At 36.3% G+C, this 15,780-nt stretch overlaps 1 protein-coding gene across 1 annotated transcript in view; it reads left to right on the top strand.

The window, feature by feature from the left end:
- Nucleotides 1-14,862, top strand: part of SNX7 (sorting nexin 7) — a 57,231-nt gene extending 42,369 nt beyond the window's left edge. The window contains exon 9 of the mRNA XM_026700333.2: nucleotides 14,066-14,862. Coding sequence (XP_026556118.1) covers nucleotides 14,066-14,149 — 84 coding nt within the window. The 3' untranslated portion in view covers nucleotides 14,150-14,862. The remainder of the gene's footprint in view (nucleotides 1-14,065) is intronic.
- The last annotated feature ends 918 nt before the right edge of the window (nucleotides 14,863-15,780 follow it).

Below are 15,780 nucleotides of genomic sequence, written 5' to 3'. Positions count from 1 at the left end.
CATAAAAGAAAAGATACATTCATCAAGAGTCAAGAATCATCAGGTACAACACTTAATGATAGTCATAGGGCTCAATAAGCAATCAGCTATTTAGGACAAGGAATAAAAATGCTATTACGAATAAAACAGTGAGCATGTTTTAGTCTTTGCTTATTTTATTGTGTGTTTATGCATATAGACCTCATTTCAAAGCCATTTAATCTGATAGGAACTAGCACTACAAATGTCAGAAGAGGCATAGTTCGGTTTGCAAGGTATAGGATTTATACCTGCAGAGTGTTTTCATCTCCAGATAGCAACAGCAGGGAAAATTTCAAACTCTGCACAGGATTTCCAGTGAAGAAATGGCAGAGAAGAGGTAGAGTTAGTGACTGCCACAGAATGAGGGACTCGGCGAGTAGACAAAGTCTTTATAATGTCTCTCTGGACAAGGAAAGGACTTGAGATTGCCCACAAGTGCTCCATATAGTTGCTCTTCTCAAAGAGACTGCAAGATAGCAGTCCACAGCAGGTTGGTAGTTCTGGGAGATGAGGGAATATACATTTTTGCTGAAACTTTAGCGCAGTTTCAAAATGACACTCTGCATGCTTTTTCTAATCTTTTTCAGACTGCTTTATAGGTGAACCTTTGGCTCCACAAACTTTGCAGCACTTGCTCAGTTTCTTTCAATCCTTAACAAAATATCTGATGAATTACTCTTAATCCTTAGCAAAAGAATTTTTAAATAAAAGTTTCAGGACTTAAATTCTTTTTTTAAAATAAAGAAAAAAATAGGTATGTTGCTATCAGTGATAACTTTCAATGGACCTCTGCTGATTAGGACTAAATGACAAGTATATGGAAAGAAGAGAGAGAAGTGGTTATATTTTAAGAGAAAGGGATAACTTACTAAAATTGTTTATATGTGATAAAAGCGGAAGTCAATCGTTTATATATATATCTTTCGTATATTCTCATTCCTTTTCTACTTTTTCCACTGTTTTTCTCTCCTGTACTTTTTTCTTTTTATTGTTTTGGTTAATATTAGTTTTTATCATTTTAACTGTAATTTTTTTAATAAAATTACTACAAAAAATGAGCCTCAACCCCTATGGATTACATTGAGATAGATGGCTTGAAACAAGGTAGAATGTTATCTGCCGCACTATGAGTTAGCAGGGGAAAGTGCTTTCCAAGTCTTTTACATTCTCTTTTTTTTTAAACAAAGTTTTTATTTTTTACAACAAACATACAAACAAAACATAAAAACATAAAACCCTCTTTCAATTATATACATACAGTATGTCAGTTGGTTACAATCTTTTGTGCTATCCTTTTTTTTTTTACAATTCACAAGTTATATAAATTCTCACCTTATCAATCTAGCTTCTGTTTATGTAATATCAATTATTAAACATTCATTTGACTAAACTATTTTTCCATCATTTTATATGAGATATTCTAATTTTCATTATGATTTAATCTTATACATTCATCCAATGCTTATATATTTATGTTGTATTCTATATCAATCTATTAACTTTTATTGTAAGACTTACTAATCTATTTCTTTATCATGTTTTATTGTCCAACCATTGATAAAATAAATCCCATAACATATAAAATTGTTTATCCTCTTGTGTCAATTTACTCATTTTGGCACAGTCCATGATTTTCTTAATAATTTCCTCCTGCATAGGTATTTTTTCATTTTTCCAATTCTTAGCAAATACAATTCTAGCCACTGTTAAAACATTTGCAATCAAATATTTCAAATCTTTTCAATATATTTCCGGTATAATTCCCAATAAAAATATATCAGGTTTAAAGTCTATGTGTTGTTTTGTCATTTTTTCCAACCATGTGTGGATTATAGTCCAATATCTTTTTGCATCCGAGCATGTCCACCACATATGGTAATATGAACCAGGTATCTGATGACATTTCCAACATTTATCCGATTTATTCTTGAACATCCTCGCAATTCTCATTGGGGATAAATGCCACCTGTAAAACATCTTACACAAATTTTCTTTATATGAAGTTGACATTGTCACTTTATAATTTTGAGACCACAATTTTTGCCATTTATCTAAGTCAATCCCATATCCAAAATTTTTCCCACACACAATCATTGTTTCTTTTACTTGTTCTTCCTCGAATTTAAACTCTAGCAAATGTCCATAAAATTATCTCACCATATTTAACTGTTTGTTCCTTTTTATATATTATTGGATAGGAAAAAGCTTCAATAGTAGATAACCATAGTGGAATTTTTAAATAATATTGCTTTTTTATCTTCTCCCAGTTTAGAAACAATGCTTCTCGAATATAATGTTTTCTAAAATACCCCTGGGTTTAGTTCCCTGATATCAGAGGAAGGCATGCCACCCTAACAGCAAGTCATGTCCTTCTAAATTCAAAAGTCTAGTGTTCCTAATGTTATCCACTCCTTTACCCACATCAGACTTGTCGCTTGGTAGTATAATCCCAATTGGGCAAAGCAAATCCTCCTCTTATTCTTGCATCTTGTAGCAATTTAAGTTTTATTCTCGCTTTCTTCCCCTGCCAGATGTATTTTAGCACTATTTTGTTTAAATCTTCAAAAAATTCTTTCCCTAATCTGATTGGAATTGTCTGGAATAAGTATAAGATTCTAAGCAATACATTCATCTTAATTGTAGATATTCTTCCAATCAGTGATAATTTTATCAAGTCTGTTGCAATCTGTTGTTTAAGTTTTAAGATAATTATCCTCCTTAAGTGTGCTACATCTTGGTGTTATGTGTATCCCTAAATACTTAACTTTATTTGTGACCTGGATCCCCAAAACTTCTTCCAATTCTTTCTTTCGTCTTACCAACATGTTCTTTGCTAAAAATCTTTGTTTTATCTTTATTTATTTTCAAACCTGCTAGTTTCCCATTCTCTTCTATCTTTTCTATCAGTTTAGGTGCTGACTCCAGTGGATCCTCTAATATAAATACCAGGTCATCTACAAAAGCTTGTAATTTATACTCTTCTTTTTTAATTTTCATTCCTTTTATTTCTTTTTCTTCTCTGATGTTCCTATTCAGCACTTCCAGTGTTAACACAAACAACAGAGGCGACAGTGGACAGCCTTGTCTAGTCCCTTTTCTTATATCTATAAAGTCTCTTAACTCTCCATTTATCATAACCTTTGCAGTTGGTTTATGATATATCGTTTCTATGGCTTGAGTAAAATTTTTTACCAAAGCCCATTTGGTCCAATTGTAACAGCATAAAACACCATTTCACATTATCAAAAGCTTTTTGTGCATCTAAAAACATCAGAGCCATTTGTTTTTCAGGATGTGCCTGATAGTATTCCAGTGTATCTAAAATTATTCTCGTATTATCTTTAATCTATCTCTTTGGCAGAAATCCATTTTGATCAGGGTGAATAAAATTGTTTAAGTATCTTTTCAGTCTTTCTGCCAGAATTGAAGCAAAAATTTTATAATCTGAATTTAATAGTGATATTGGTCTGTAGTTTTTAACTTGCTGTGGGTCTGTGTCCTCCTTTGGTACAAGTGTGATATATGCTTCTGGCCATGTTTTGGGTATTCTCTTCTTTGTCATAACTTCATAACTTCTAATAAGTGAAGATTCAATGTTTCCTGGAATGTCTTATAAAATTCCACTGGCAAACTGTCTGGACCTGGTGCTTTCCCAATGTTTTGCTTTTTTAAAGCTTCTGTTAATTCCATCATTGTTATGTTACTTTCTAACATTATTTCAGTATCTTTGGGTATCTGAAGCAAATTTGCTTCCTGTAAGTATTGTTGAATTCTTTCTTCCTGAACATTCTCTTGATGGTACAGTTTTCCATAATAATCTTGAGTAATTTTTTTCTGATCCACATTTTCATAGCATACATGTCCTTGTTGATTTATCCTTCTTGAGTCTCTTTCCTTTCTCAATTTATATGCTAGCCATCTGCCTGGTTTGTTTACATCTTCAAAATAGTTCTGCTTAGCATTTTTAATTTTTTGTACTATTCTTTTTCCATTAGCCCCATTTTATGTTTAGTTATGTCCATTTTAATTTTAATGTCCTTTTTTGTGAAAATTTCTGTAGTTCTTTTTCCAATTTCTTGTAGTCATCTTCCGATATTTTAAAGGTTCTTTTCTGTTTTATATTTGTTTTCCTTGTACAGTCCATTATCAAGCCTCTTGTATAAGCCTTCATCGTGTCCCATCGAGGTTCTATAATGATGTATCCTCTTTTGTGTTTTCTTTGAAGAAAAAAGTCAATTCTCTCTCAATTTTCTGTTTAAAGTCTTTTTCCTATAATATCGTATTATTTAAAGTCCATCTAGATCTCCTTTTTTGTCCTTTCCATACAAGTGTCATTGGATTGTGATCTGCCATAGGTATTTGCTTCTATTTCAATGCCTTGTATGTTAGAAAGCAATTCTATTGACATCCATATCATATCTATTCTAGACCATGATGCATGTCTATTTGAATAAAAAGTATATTGTTTATTTTCTGCATTTCTCTCTCTCCATGCATCTTTTTAAGTTTTATCACATCTACTATTCGAAAGAAGGATTTTGGCAAATGTCTTTCTAGTTTTCTTTGCTGTTTTTTGTGTTTTATAGTCCAATTTGTCATTTATTATTCTATTAAAATCTCCCATCAGACAGATATTAGCATAGTCCAGTTCAATTATTTTCTTATGTAATTGCCTGTAAAAAATATTCTTGATTATCATTTCAAGCAAAAATTGCTATTAAAAGTATCTTTAGATTATTGTCCATTGTCCATATTGTCCATCAAAATCCATCCGTCATCATCTGTATATATTTGTTCCGCAGGGATTGTATCTCTAATGTATAACACCACTCCTCTCCTTTTACACCGTGTCAATGCTGTAAATAATTTCCCTAATTTTTGTTGTTTCAATATATAATCATGTTGTTTTTTTAATATGTACTTCTTGTAAGCAGATTATATCAAATTTTAATTTCTCTAATTTATGAAATATTTTTCTTCTTTTAGTAGCTAAATTAAGTCCATTTATATTAATTGTAATCAGTTTTCTCTCATCCATTTTAGACTTTATAAGAAGGATTTGTTGCTCGATCTAGTAGAAGTTGGTTCTCGTTGCTCTCTGGGTACACCACCTAAGGCTCCTTCTTTTTCAATTACTGCTATACATTCCTCTTGAAATTCAGTTAACGACTCTTGTTTTCTTTTATCTTCCTCCCTTTCTCTAAAATATTCCAGATAGAATAACTCAGCTTTTTCAACTGTATCAATTCTGTGTCTTTGTTCCTGCCAGGTAAACATGAGACCTTCTGGTAATAGCCACCTGTAATTTCTTCCTCTCTTAGGTAACTCCTTGGTCAAGAATAAATATTCTCTTCTTATCTATCTCAGTCTTCTCGGTACCTGTTTCAGTACCACTATTTCTTTATCTTTGTACTTTAGTATTTTTTCTCTTGCCGCCTGCAGTATTTGTGATTTAATTATTTTCATATTAGTAAATCTAATATGAGCTTCTCTTGGCAGTTTATTTCTTGTATAGACACGAAAAACCTCGTCCATTCCATCCATCATCTTCTCTTTAGTTACCTCTAATGCTTCTGCCAGGATTTCTGTCATCTTTTCAGCAAGGTTTTCACCCTTTTCTTCTTCTATATTTTGAAATCTAAGATAGAATTCTGATCTATCAATTTCCCATCCCAATGATTGTGGAGATCTGCCCTTGTCTCTTTCCACTTCACTCAATCGGGTATTCATATCTCCAATCTTCTTATCTCTTTGTACATCTTGTTCTTCAATTTTCTTGATTCTATCCTCGTATTACATCATCATCTGTTGAATATTTTCAATTTTCTCATCTGCCTTTTCAGTTCTTTGCTCAATATTCTCTGTTCTTTTTTCAATATTATCTGTTTTTACTTGTATCTTTTGAATTCCTTGCATAATCATCTGCAGTGTCATTTCCTTCTCCTTCTCTTGTTGTAATCACCTGTATTGATCGTTGTCCTCCAGATGGTGAGGAGAAGAAATCAGGATTGAAGAAGCTGGGGCTGGTATCGTTCTGCTCATCTTAGAATGCTTAATAGGAAAATTGAGAAGAAAAAGCAAGAGCAGCTAACTGCCACTCCAATAAAAAATAAATAAAAGCACAAAATAAAAATAAAAAAGGGAAGGGAAAAAATCTTCAGGCACTTGAATACCTTAATCCAATTGGTTCCAATTATGTAGAAAAAAAGAAAAATAATGGAAAATGGAAAAAGGATGAAAAAAAAATAGGAAAAAATTTAAAAAGACAGAAATCAGTATATTCCCCTTGCTAAAAAGGTAGAACAAAGGGAGGAGGGAGATAAAAAAAGTAGTCTTATTCCTGCATCGAAGGACTCAAGTCCAAATATAAAAATCCAACTGGGTGGGGGGAGTAGAAAAAAAAGGACTTTTACATTCTCTGTGGAACACTGATTTTTAATTAAATGAGATACAGAAGATTCTATTAACATAAGAATATGCTATGCTCCATCCGTTCAAAGGACTATCCAGTTCAACAGAGCATTTAGTCAGTTAGTTGTCTGGGTAATAATCCCTTCTTACTGATATAATCTAGTGACTGGGCTTCAGCCCAGTGCTTTGTGCAGAAAAAATAGTCTTTGTTACCCTGGAAAAAGGCCGAGATAAACAGTAGGTATCACGGTACATAAAAGGTTGCTTTCTGAAAAGATTGATCTTTTGTAACAACATCAGTGTTCCTGTGGCAACCCTTTTTTGAATGGGCAAGCCCCCATAAATCTACAGCTATTTTATTTTATTATTTATATGCTGCCCATCTCCCCTAGGATTCTAGGCGACTTACGGATAGTAAAAAGATAAATAGAAAAGCAGCTAAAAATTTAAAACCATGCAAAAAATCAGGAACCAAGAGACAAGTGGCACAATCTTCTTCCCCCATCAGTCACATCCAGTGGTGAGCCCCCATCTCGGGACCCTAAGCCAGCTGGCAAAACCAAATGTTAATACCCTGCCAAAAGGCCAAAAGGATGGGAGCAGTTTTCAAATTTGGTAGAGTATTTCACAGGGACAAGGCCACAGTGCAAAAGGCTCTTCTGCTTGACCCATCCACCAGGATTCCTTAGCAGACAGGGTCCATAGTAAGCCTCTTTTTCTGCTGCAAATGGGGCAAGCTAGTCCCAGGGACATCTATAGCATGTGCCTACCATCCCAAAACTACCCGCCTAGCAGTTGAAAAGCATGCAAGTAGATGAATAAGTACTACATGTAAGCGTGCAGGAAGGTAACAGCATTCCATGTTTAGACACACACTTTTTTGCTGTGGTGTGATGTCATGCTAGCCACATAACCACCATCTTCCAAGAGGACCCTAGTCCTCTTTGGCTTAAGAAATGGACTAGCAAGGTAAAACCTGTGGGGACACTTTTACCCCTAGCTCTTTTAAAACTTCATGGGCAGTGGAGATCCAGAAAATTGGACTAATTTTCTAAACTGTAATTAAAATATCCATGTTTGAGTGTGTTGTGTGAACACAACCATAGCAATAACTTTGATCCTCTAGCACACTGAAAATATTAAACAAAATTGGTTCCTAACATAGGCATTAAAATGAAGGAATGAGCTATCACATATGCATTTTCTGCGTCATTCCAAGACCTTTAATTACTGTAGTGTTACCATGGATTGAACTGCCAAGTATTGAGAATGCACACGGTGCAAATACAATGCTGTGTCGGCATTGTGAACCATTTCCCACACATACTGCACCAAGTATCTCTGTCCAAAACAGAAAGAAAAACAGCGAGACTTTTGAATGGGAAGAAAAAGATGAATACACAAATAACAACTGCTTGACAATCAAAAGAGTGTACTGTTCATAAAAATGTGGCGGCTGATACGATGTGAGTTTGTAACACATATCTGTGAGAAGAAAAGATGAAGTTTTATGAGGCATTCCACATCTAAATTTAATTCATTGTTTTAGTGGACAGTTCATTAATAATCATATTATCATGCTTGAAGGGATGTTCTTCTAGAGAAAGAAGAAAAACAATTTAAGGCTACATAAAATAGTATTCTTGTGTTCATGTCGGAAGCACCAAGGCTGAAAGCACCAGGTTGAAAGAACTAACCGGGTACATCACTGTTGCCTGGGGAACATCTAGTTTCATGTACCCATTAATGTACCCACTGAAGTGGTACCTATCTATCTACCTACTTCTGATTACTCACTTTCAAACTGCTAGAGCAGCAGGAGCTGGAGCAAATGACAGGCGCTCACCCTGCCACGCACATTTGGGTCTCAAACATGGGCTTGTTGATTATCAGCTTAGTTTCCCAACCATGAGCAACCGTTGTAAAGTCTGCCTCACCAGTCTTCTAAAGAAAGCAAAACTCTTGAAACAAAAGCCATTTCAAAAGGAATTTTTATTGGAAGATTGTGATAGCAAGAAGATATAGGCATGAACTAAGATTTCCCACTCAAAACATTAGATGGCAAACCTAACCATTGCAAACAGAGCCTCTCCCAAAACCTACCCCCTCATCAAGCCAATCCCGAGGTGTGAAGATGTTATGGGAAACTCAGGTCGAGAAGGTGATAAATGTTGGTCCCCAAGGCAACGCTGCTGCTCCTCTCCGTAGACAAGATAAGGCAACTGGCTCGAGGCACATTACTTTCCCCCATCCCAAAATGGGATGGTTACAGCAAGGCAAAGCAAGGAATAGAAACAGAAACCTCATACAGAGATTCCCCCCAAGCCTCCCCCGTCCTACCAGAATGACAGCGTCTCTATAGGACTCTACGCGACCTGACAATCATGCTCCTAGTAATAGTAAGTCTTAAGAATACATCTCTCTGTGTATATGGATGGGCGCCATTTCATTGGAAGATAATGCCACTGCATGAGAAAGTGTCCCAGTACGGGAATTACGCAGCACCAGAGGATTTATATGGAGGGCATCCAGTTGGTGTTTTGGGTTACTACAGTATTCCCAGGAAACAGTGCATCCAAGTTTAGCCAGTTTACTAAGTCTATTGTAATTCCTTGACTCACATCTAAGATTAGTCCCAATTCCTCAGAAGTACCATCTCAAAAAGAGATGATTAGACATGTCAAACACACGGTCTGTGGGCCACATCCGGCCAGCGATATGCTAAGGGTTATCCCACGGGGCCATCTTGGAAATGGTGAGGGACCAGTCAGTGCGGCCTCAGCCCACCCTGGCCACGTCCACCCAGTTGGCTGCAATGACCAGGCCACGCCCACCCTGACCCCCCCAAGGGCAAACAAAATCCTGATATGGCCTGCAGTGGGATTGAGTTTGACACCTGTGGCCTAGATCTTGTGTCTTAGGGTATACAAGCAATGCTGAAGCTTGCGGTATCAGATGTTATATGTTAATTTTCTATTATTGTTATTATTGTTGCCTGATTGTCTACACCCTGACCTGTAGTGCAGTGTTTCTCAACCTTGGCAAGTTTAAACTGTGGACCAACTCCCAGAATTTCCCAGTCAACTGGCTCACTTCTATTTCCCAGCTGGCTGGCTGAGGAATTCTGGGAGTTGAAGTCCACACAGCTTAAACTTGTCACAGTTGAGAAACACCACTTTAATGAATCAGCTATGCCTATTGGATTTTGGCCAATCAGATGATTAATTGCAGAAGTTATACTCAAATGCCTGAGAATTAAGCTAGTTAGAGCAGTGTACCTGAGAGAAAGGGGTTCTTTAGCAGTAGCTTCGTATTCACTTTGGCAAGAAATAAAATTACTTATTTTTCTGCTTTATGTAGGCACAGAAGCCCTTAAAAGATGAAGAAAGCTGTTGTTTTTTTAATTAAGATAAGAAAGTAACCCAAACCCATGAATAAGCTGAAACATCCATTAGTTTTGTCATGGCTAAACTGGGTGAAATCTAGAAGAAAGGGTTTTAATAAACGGTGTCCCAAAAGTGCTTTTCTCAGAGGCAACTGGACTTTCTTGATTCCTTTGAAGACATTTTGCTTCTTATCCAAGAAGCCTCTTCAGTTCTGACTGGGTGGTGGGGAATGGAAGGATTTATATTCCTTGCAGACTGCTAGTCATTTGCATTCTTTCACAGGCCACTTGAAGGTTTATCTGTGTCCTCTGGGTCACCTGAGTAGTGCAAATGTGGATGTGGAGCCTTTTTTGAACTACTGAAATTCTCATCATCCAGGTCATGGTTGTCCCAAAAGTGCTTTTTCAAGAGGCAGCTATTCCATCAGCAGTTCCAAGAAGGGGTCGCACCATTTGCACTACTTATCATGACCTGGATGACTGAGAATCTCCATAGGCCATAAATGTTGTCTTCCTGTAATTTATACAGGGAAAAGAAGGCTACTGTATTGCCCCTAAAGTACATGATCCAAATAACTGATGCGGTTGTTTTTTGCAGCAAGTAGTTATTTTTTTAAAAGATTATTTTAATGCTTTCTAATTAATAACAAAAGAAGAAGAAAATACAGAAGAGAAAAAAAGGAGCATATAAAAAGTGGTTTAACAAAAAAAAGTGAAATAGAACAGAGATAGAAAACAACATGTTGTAACAGTAGCAACAATAGTAGCCTTTGCAAGCTAATCATCCAGTTTTGGTTTCAGCGAGTCTTGAGGGTCATCTACATATAGCTGTGGTATCAAACTCAAGGCCTGTGGCCAAATCCGGCCCACGGGGTGCTTATATCTGGCCCCCAGGGCCACCCTGGAAACGACTGGGCACTGATCTACAGCCTGTTGGCAGCTGGCAGCATGCTGGAGGACCATGCCATTGTAGCCGAAAAGGAAGCTTGGGGGGCCCACACCACATGCAACACAAGGCACCCCCGACACAAGTGATATCAAGTTGGCCATGTCCACCCCAGCCATTCCCATCCACCTCCCCGAGGTCAAACACAACCCTGATGTAGCTCTCAGTGAAATTGAGTTTGACACCCCGACATACAGTGAAAACACTGCAACTGTGAGGAACATTTGAAGCAATTTCAATATAGATAGTCCTTGGTTAACAACAATATGAAGGTATGTTATTTGACTTGTTATTAGTATATCCCTTTTAATTGTAAAGAGATCAACCAGTTTATTTTGTATATCCACTGTAGCCTCTTTCCACAGGGATGGGATGCTACTGGTTCTGCCCGGTTCTAAAGAACCGGTAGCTCTGAAGAGCAGCAGACACAGAACCGGTTCTGTGTTTGCTGCTGTTTGGCCCACCGGCCCGCCCAGGCTCTTACCTGTCCTTTATTTCCTGCTTTTTCAACCTCCGCTGCTTTGCGCAGCACAGCTGAGGTTGAAAATAGGAAAAAATAGGAAAAAGCAGGAAAAAAAATAGGCTTTTCAAATGCTGTGCACCCATGCACAGTGCTTTTCAGCTGTCTGGGTGGCACAGCTGATTATTTTTTTGCACGTGCGTGCAAAGCGTAGTCACCGAACCGGTAGTAACACCGGTTGAATCCCACCCCTGTCTTTCCATATCATTCTTGTAACTGTCATTTTTAAATTTACTTTCAGAGCAGTCTCAGTCTTGTCTGGTAAAAAGTGTTCCTCTTCCACAACTTCTTTTAAACACAATTTGTCTATTATGACAGACGTTTTTAAAATTAATGTCTGGGTCCATTGTTCAAAAATACTCTTCAATAAAATGTTTTGCTTAGTTCTATATTAGTGTTTTAATTTAAGTGTTTGCCTTTAATGGTAATATTTAGTTCCTTCTGGTTCCCTGTTGTGTCCAGCCTTCAGAGTCTCATCCTATCAGTCCTTTTTATTAAGAGCATTTTTTAAAAAAGCACTTTCCCATGAGAAGAATTTTCATTAATACCTAATTCTAAATTCTTATTTCAAATCCATCTCGATCCTTAGTCCATTGGTAACTTTCCAATATCAAAATTCTTATCAGCCTTTTTACTGTTCATTCCAAAAGAAAAAGAATTTAAGTCCTGAAACTTGTATTTAAAATTTCTTTTGCTGAGGGTTAAAGGCAAATCACCCAGCGCTATAAAACTTGTTATGCCAAATATTCCTATTGGCTGAAAAGCAGGGAACAAGCAATTTCTGAAGGTATTTACAAAAAAGTATGTGAAATGTCCTTAAAGGCACCAAACATGGTTTGAGTGAGGTGGCTATTCCCTCATCTCCCAGTTCTGTAAACAGATTAGAAACCACTGTCTTGCCGTCTCTTTGCAAGAAGCAACTGTATGGAGCATTTGGGTGATCTCAAGTCATCTTCTTGTCCAGAGTGGAATTATGAAGAGCCAATTTACTCACTGGTTTATTGTGGTTGTCCCCTCCATTTTTAGCAGAGCCATCTTCTCAATTTTTTAAACTTATATTCATTTATGTAACCAAATATGTGTTTGGGAATTCAGATTCTTCTGTAACGTATTTTGTTATTTAAGCTAAGTGCTCTGCTCCAATTAACAAGATACATAATTAGCCATGTGAACATAAAAGTAAGGTCTCTGCGCTTTGGGCTCCAGGCTTTGCTTCTGGAGAACATCAGCTGTGGAATTGCCATTCCTTCTGAAATTCTTTCTTTTTCAGTTCCTTAGCATGAAAAATGAGTTTATAGCAATAGCAATAGCACTTAGAGTTATGTACTGGTCCACAGTGCTTCACAGCACTCTCTGAGCAGTTTACAATGTTAGTATAGTGTCCCCGACAATCTGGGTCCTCATTTTACTGAATTCAGAAGGATGGAAGTCTAAGTCAACCTTGAGCCAGTCCAGATCAAACTCCTGGCAGTGAGCAGAGTTAACCTGCAGTACTGCATTCTAACCACTGTGCCACCACAGTGCTTATATGACTGGATATGTAATTTGCCATCAATTACTCATGAAAATTTTACAGGTTACGAGCAGTAGATCTACCCAAAAATGTAATGACAGAAGCTTGCCTGAAACTGCACATTGCATTGAAATATTATCTCAACTTATAGGAATGATGGCATCAGTTTCAGCAATGGCAGGTTAAGCCTGCAAAAGATTTTGGTATTGCAGGCAGCTGTGTGTACAATACATTGGCAACTATGATAATTATGCCTTAATCCTATCTGGAGCATTAGTAAGGATCATGGAGTATTTAAGAATGTGAAGTAATTTCTTTGCCAGCATAGTAAATATTAGATCTCTGAGCTGAGAGCAATCAAACATTCCCTTGACTCACAGTAGTTGTGCTGAGAGCAATAATATGTTCTCGTGACTTGCTCTATATGAGACTATCACAGTCTTCAGCAGAATTGTGGCTGTCTTAGAATTTCTCAGTTCAGTGGTCTGTTATTTTACAATGAGGTGCCAAATTAAAGCAATAATCATAGAACACTTACAAAATCTTGTTAGTTAATCTAGAATAGTTTACTACCTTATTTGTGCAGGTTAATTACTTCTTAAAACAGTGCTTCCCTAAGTTTTTCCTTCTTTATCTGAAATTGATTATCAGAAAGCCCCATTTATCGCTTATCAGAAAATTCTGCTTTAAATATCCCTCTTGTGATTGGATCATGAGTTTGGGTGTTGTTACCCAAAGAAAAATCACTTTTATTCAGTTTTGGATAATTTACTCAAGTTTGGGAAGCACTGCCTTTAAAGCATAACTTCAGTACTTAATACCATACTCACCCAGGGGTATTCCAAGACCATTCTGTTCTTCTGGGAATGAGATCTAGAGTTACAGAAATGAGTTAGCCATTCTGAGTTACTCAAAAGTATTCCCGTGTATCTCAGATTATCCCAGACCTCATGCCCTCTATCATCTGACACGGGAAGTTGTAAATGTGCCTTTTGGGTTTTAATCAGCGAATTGGCAAAAACATTAGGACGGTGGGAGGATGAAATGTGCCAAAGTTCAGAAAAATCAGAAATCAGTGGACTCCCATTTTGCTTTACACAAGACTGGGATGAAACTTACAGGAACATAAAGTGTTATACAAGGGCATGAAGCCTCCCAAATTGTGCAGAAGACAGTCCTGGGGTTTTTTCCATACAAAATATTTGCTGTCATTTGAGCAAAGTTTCCAAGTTAATTTTTTCTTTTCTTTTCTTTTCTTTTCTTTTCAAGTGCCTTGCCACCTGGGAGTCCTTCTTGACCTCTCAAACTGCAGCAGATATTACCTTGGAAGAAGAATCTGAAGATCAGTCTTGATCGAGGCATCCTCCTCTGAATTGTTCTTCACCAAAGAATTAATTTATATTTGAGATGAAATGCATTTATTGTGTAGAGATATTAAGATCAAGAGTGGGAGAGTAAGCTTATGTCAGGTATTCTATTATCCTGGACTTTATTTGAATCATGGTTTGTGTATGTGCTTTTGGTAGTGGGGGAAAGAAAGAGAGAGGCCCAGTTCAGATGTAACAGTAACCTCATTTAATACTGTGGGGACAAGTTTAGAACTTCAATTCATACACCCCTGCTTCCTCTCTTTTTGATAGAAATACAATTGCATTATAATTTTTCTCTCCAGTTCTACAATCACTATAGCTTAAGACTAAATCCAAACCAACAATTGAGAAACAAGTCTGTTTCTGAGACAGTGAGTTTCAGTGAATTTAGTTTTACTTAGGTCTACTCAAAATAAACTCAGAGAAAGCAATGAAAGGGAGACATTATGTTCTTTCTTGTAACATTAAACTGTGTTAGTAACACCTTACAATTATGATTTAGCACTAACCTGTGGGTTGTAACACTTTCTTATAAAACTTAAAAATGATTACACATCCAAACTGGGTCACTGAGGTGAGAATATATGATTGCCAGCATTTTTCTGGAGATATTTTGTTTTGGTTTTTTTTAATACTGTGCAATTTGAATATAAAATATTTTAAATATGCATTTTAATAATAAAAGATGAATAGGAATTTCTTCATTTTCTCTTTATGACTATAGCTAAGCTCTAACCTGGCCATTATTCTAAATTTCATAATAATGTTCAAATGAACATTACATTTAATGCATACAGTGACAATGAAATATTCACCACTGGAAAGAATATGGAAGCTGTGAAATGTAGTTTCTACCCCAATTAGCCTGACATGTCTGACACCAGGAAATGCATTTCTTAAAATAGTAAAAAAATTGGCTTCCTGACAGATGTTTATTTAAAGAGCCATTTTTATTTGTTACAGATACAGAGTTGTTCTTTTCAAAGGAATATCTTGTTCTCCTTTTAAAAGATATTAACTTACACACACACACACATATATATATATGTATGTATATATATTACTTTTTTAACAATAAGTTCTAGTTTTCATTGATTCAGTAGTAAAATATAGGGTTGAAAATACACAGATAATTTAGTAGTATAAATAATTGTTTATGTTTAGTAAATTACCAATCTATGATTGCGTTAACAGAATAGAGAAGGACAATCAGTAGTGGAAGATCTGCCAGATCCAAAATGAATGAAAAAGGAGCCGTGTTCATTTTCCCTGTCCTCTCGTATGATTTCCCATACTTCCAAGTTTTATTCAAGTAATTCCAGTCACTCTGATGGAAGAAAATTAATATTTGCTTCCTCCAAGGTTAGTGTAAGTTTGCCATCTGCTAAGGCATACTGAGTGAATGAGAATACTTCAACCAATCCAAAGCCCCTTTTAATTTATTTGTTTATTCAATTTATATGCCGCCCACCTCACCTAGAGGTGACTATTCCTGATTCTATTTCAACTTGCACAAAAAAAGACCACCCACCCTGCCCCCATTTTGTTTTTACAGTATTGTTAGGTTGTTGAAATTTCTACAGTAGCAACAAAATCTGTTATTTTTTCAAATCA

Source organism: Pseudonaja textilis, chromosome 3 (genome assembly GCF_049901715.1).
Source record: "Pseudonaja textilis isolate UNSWEBS1 chromosome 3, rPseTex1.2, whole genome shotgun sequence".
Taxonomy (NCBI): Eukaryota; Metazoa; Chordata; class Lepidosauria; order Squamata; family Elapidae; genus Pseudonaja; species Pseudonaja textilis.
This window is presented reverse-complemented; position numbering and strand designations above follow the sequence as displayed.